At 37.1% G+C, this 4,749-nt stretch overlaps 1 protein-coding gene across 1 annotated transcript; it reads right to left on the reverse strand.

Annotated features, from left to right (window-relative positions):
* Window positions 1-1,566: 1,566 nt before the first annotated feature.
* On the reverse strand, window positions 1,567-4,278 carry LOC122006507. Its single transcript, XM_042562034.1, has 3 exons — window positions 3,998-4,278; window positions 2,914-2,967; window positions 1,567-1,882 (listed from the first exon to the last, which is right to left on the reverse strand). The coding sequence occupies exons 1-3, from the start codon at window positions 4,215-4,217 to the stop codon at window positions 1,677-1,679; spliced, it is 480 nt and encodes a 159-aa protein (XP_042417968.1). The 5' UTR covers window positions 4,218-4,278; the 3' UTR covers window positions 1,567-1,676.
* Between the last annotated feature and the right edge of the window lie 471 nt (window positions 4,279-4,749).

Raw genomic sequence — 4,749 nt, forward strand, 5'->3', positions numbered from 1 at the left:
TGCTAGGCGTACCTTACGGATGACCTATAACGAGAAGGGCATCAACCGTAGCGATATTGTCGAACCTTGCCTCTATTTATATCCACACCGAGCTCCTCAAGACAACTCCTTGAGTACAAGTCTCTCCTTCGGAAGTTACTAGCCACGAAAGAAGGATAGGGATCAAGAGGAAGAGGAAGAGAAACACACAAGGAAGAGATTTCTTCCTTGTGGTGGTCATGGCAACAATGGGAAGGGCTTCCCCTTGTTGGCGATGGCAAAGAGAGAGGGGAGAGGGCAAAGGAGAAGAGAAATTGGGTTATGATTTTTCAAAAACCTAACAAGCCAATTAATGATCTCATGTGTATAATGTTCTCTCAACCATATCAGTATATAACCCTCATTAATGAGTTAGATTAGAAAGCCCAAATCCAACCCATTATCCCTTAACCAAAAATTAGTTCATTAACCCCTTGGTTTGGTTCACAACTAAACCAAGTTGGTTCATGACTAATTCATGATTAAACCAAATATAGTTCAACTCTTCCATAAGCGACGTGGCTCATCCGTGCTTCCATTGTGACAAATATTTCCATATTTGTCTTATGTATGGTCCAACTAAAAATTTATCTTTTGATCTAAGAATCTTATTCTTTAATTTATTTTATGTCTTTTAGAGACTCGTTAGTGCGTGTGACCCAATAAGTTCCCGATTTATCTTGGTCATCCATAATTAACTACTTAATTATAAAATGATCATGAATAACACCTAGTAGTACATCATAATCCTCAATTAGTCAGAAAATCATAATTGATTTTAGAATTAATTCTAAACCCTTCAACAGCTACAGTAAGTAGTGTCTCATTCCTTTCACTCGTCTTATACCAACTTAGTTCAGGACATGGTCTATGTGTCTTGCCCCCACTAGCCTGACTACATCACACCTAGGCCAAGTAATACTTCCTCGTTTTGTGGATTCAAATTACTCATACATGTGTACAAGAGTCTCGCACTCTTAACATGTGATGTTTTGGCCAAAGATTTTAAGTAACAATCCTAACGAGTGACCATAGGGTATACGTCTCCTCGCAAGGAGCGGTGAATTCTCTATGGGCTATCTAAACACCTTCGGGCACTTCAACTTATATCCAATCATCCGGGGTTCACACCTCAATGAGATGCTTGTTTAAGATGTCAAAGTATAAGTCTCCATGATCAAGATGACTTGTAAACCACAAGTCGAAGGAAACTTGCACTCGTGCTGCAGTAAGAACTTCACAGACATATCTATATATATGTAGAGAACTATATGAAGTCTTACAGTGAATCACTCCAATGAACTAGTTACCATAACCAACATCCACGTTTAACTCTCGACATTCCAATGTCTCCAGCCTGTGAGAAAATAGTTGTTTCGCCGAACCAAGGAGCATAACACGTGCTAGTCTTACAGAATTGATGATGTCCGAATGCATCAATTCGACGACTATAGAAATTTCAATATATTCATAATTGCACATATAGAGATAATCACTAGTTGCGATCCAATCACAAATTCTCTCATGCTATGAATTATATTACGGACATTTAGTAAATGAGTTTAAGATAATTAAACATATAATATGTACTCAAATAGTGAATCTATACTTATCAAATAAATAAAAAAAATCGTAATGCGATTGCCTTAGGACATCTCTTAAATTCTAACACAAACTGCGGAGGTTATCCTCTCGAAAGTGCTCTCAGTCTCATATAAGGCAGCTGGAGTCCGAACTGAGGTGCCTTGATTCTCAACTGAGGCACCTCCAATGCTAAATTCCAATCTTTGCTCGTTTTCTGTGCGGAGGCGCCCTGAGCCATCTATGGTGCCTCCAGTGTGAATTGAGTCACCTTGGTTCCCACCTGAGGCAATCAATTTTGCATTTTAACCAAAAAAAAAGTTAATCCACAAAATAAAATATAACTAACAAAATAGAATTAGCACAGTTAAAATAAAATGGTTATTAATTAGATCCTATCTTCCTAAGACCAAGATCTAGTCATGATCTCATCTTAGATATTTGAAATGACTTTAAGCTGGACAACGCCTATAGTCCCATCGGGACTCATCCTTACCAGATCTCTCCCCCCTAGTGACTTGTCTTTACTTACCCGTTGCAGTCTTTACTTGATTTATTTGACCCACCAGGTCTTCCTGTTAGATGCCCTATCTAGACTTCAGCCAACTGTTAGGTCTCGCATACCCGGTTGAACTTCCTGCCTGGTATCAACCTACCCGGGCTTCATCCAGTTGTCAAGCCCCGTGAACTCAACTAGATTTCTTGTCAGGTATCAACCTACCTGGAATTTACCTTGGTGTCAAGTCCTAAGCCTTTTAATCCTATATACTTGATAAAAATGTTTGACAAACATAACACCTAACTTTTACTCTTTTTTTTTATACATCAAAATCTGAGTTTGATTATTAATGCAAACTACATTAATAAAATAGGCATTTTAATTTTCTAGAATAAAATTTTGATAGTAAAATAGATTTACTATATTTTTTATTTTAATAGTCATAAAATATTAAAAACTTTTTAAAAAAGCTACTGAGCTCAATGGAAAATTTTGATTAATTTTCTTGGCTAAAATTATAATTTTCTCATGCCACTGCCACATGAATATGAATGAATAGCCCGTCTTGATTATTATTGTACAACAAAATAGGAGTTTAAAAAAAATGTTTTACAAGTTACAGAGGACAAAAATATAAAAGGTGAAATAAGACAGTAGATATAGAATGATGAGCAATCTACAATTTTATTGAAACTTCAAAAAATATATATTAGTATTTTACACTCGATCAGTGCCTTTCCAATAACTTGAGATTTCTATGCTTTTCATGTCAAATTACAAAAAAGAAAAAAGAAAAGAAAAAATATGCAGCTCACCGCCTTGAGTAAGCTCTTTCATGGTGAAACTCTTCGATCGGCACATCTCTTTTGCTAGTCAAAAGTTAGACCTTCAATTCATTAGACAAACACTCATAGCTCAATCATAAAATGCACTCATAAGATACACAAACATCACATACAACAATTATGAAAAACAATTTAATACAAAATAATAACCAAACAAAAATTATAACTCAATATCTCTATAGTAGATATATAATTTGTGTTGGATCTACTAAACCCTATAATCAATCTCTTCCAATACACATCTTTCACTCCCTAATATATCTTTCCCCATATAAATTTCTGACTCTGTCCCTATCTATCTGATCCACAGCATAAAATTGAAAGAAACACAGATTGATAATTAATCAGAAAGAACTGGCTAATTAATTAGGTGAGAAGGGTGTGATGATGACAGAAGCATAGAGAGCACAAAGGAGTGAGGTGCATCCATGCATGCAGCTCAACCTCAGTGCTCTCTATCTTCTGTCAACACTGCACATGTATCGTCACCTTCCTCCTCTTGTTTCATTATATATATCGTCTCTGATTCAATCTCAATCTACAAAAGAGAAACTTAATCATGCAGAACACAAATATATATTGCAGTAAAGGGTGACCAGCAAAAGATTTAGCAGCATGAGATTTAGAAAGAAGATAAATTATAAGTATTTCATCCGATACAACGGCCTTTTATATCGGGTCAGGTGGCCAGCAAGATATTGCCCACACGTTAAGGATTCATCCTGTGATTTATTGAAGCAACACCATATATAAGTACCAACTGTGCCAATATATGGAGACAAGAACACGAATATATATCGAAGCAAAAGACGATGACCCTTTATAACTGCCCCATGCGATCTAGAAGGAAGGTAAATCAAGGGAAATTTTGCTCGACACAGTAACCCTTTACATGGGGTCAAGTAATCCACGATGTATTTCACACATGTTGAGAGTCGATCGCATGACCTATTAAGCAATATCACATCCAAATACCAACTATACTGGAGCAAGAACACGAATATATATGAATTAAAGAGATAGAGAGCGAGATAGAGAGAGATGTAGATTATACTACGGAAGCTAGCTAGCTGTGTATCTGAAATTGGAAGGAGCTCAATTGTGCCCTCTCCAGTGCAGGTCCAATTTATAGAATGAAGCTTCAAGGGCGAACACCTAGCTACAGCTATAGCTAAGGACGAGGGTGGGCTTATCTTCCAAAAGTTATCGAATTCCCTTGACTCAACTGCAACCACTCGAGCGGTACCTTCCTTTTCTGGAGCATGAACTTGCATCACATGATCAGTTGAGGCAAAGGCAGAGGCAGAGACAAAGGCAAAGGCAAAGGCAAAGCAATTAATATTCTCCTTATCCTCTGACTGCAACTGGCTAGTAATTAAGCTGAGGGTTAATTATATAATTAGCTGCTGTTTTTACCTACTTAAACACAACTATAGCTGTTGATCATATATATCTTCATGAGTGCATGGATATGATTGCAGACGTGGACGAAGAGATTGCTGGGCCACAAACTCACTAGCTAGCACAGAGAAAAAGGTGTTCCAGATATTAATGCTATGGAATAAGCATCCTTATCCTTCCTGGTGACCCCTCTCCCATAGACACTTGTCGATAACCCCACGGATGGTGCATGCGCTGATGATAGCTAGCCAGCTAATTAAGGAGCTTCACAGAAAAACAAATTAATAATTTAATTGTTTTTTCCATGGATTCCATGGATAATTACTGTGAGCAGCTAGCTAATCCAAGCTGTACAAATCCAGCTAGCTCGATTCACGAATCTATCGATTAGCGTAGAGATTCTTG

The sequence above is a fragment of the Zingiber officinale genome, chromosome 7B (assembly GCF_018446385.1).
Source record: "Zingiber officinale cultivar Zhangliang chromosome 7B, Zo_v1.1, whole genome shotgun sequence".
NCBI lineage: Eukaryota > Viridiplantae > Streptophyta > Magnoliopsida > Zingiberales > Zingiberaceae > Zingiber > Zingiber officinale.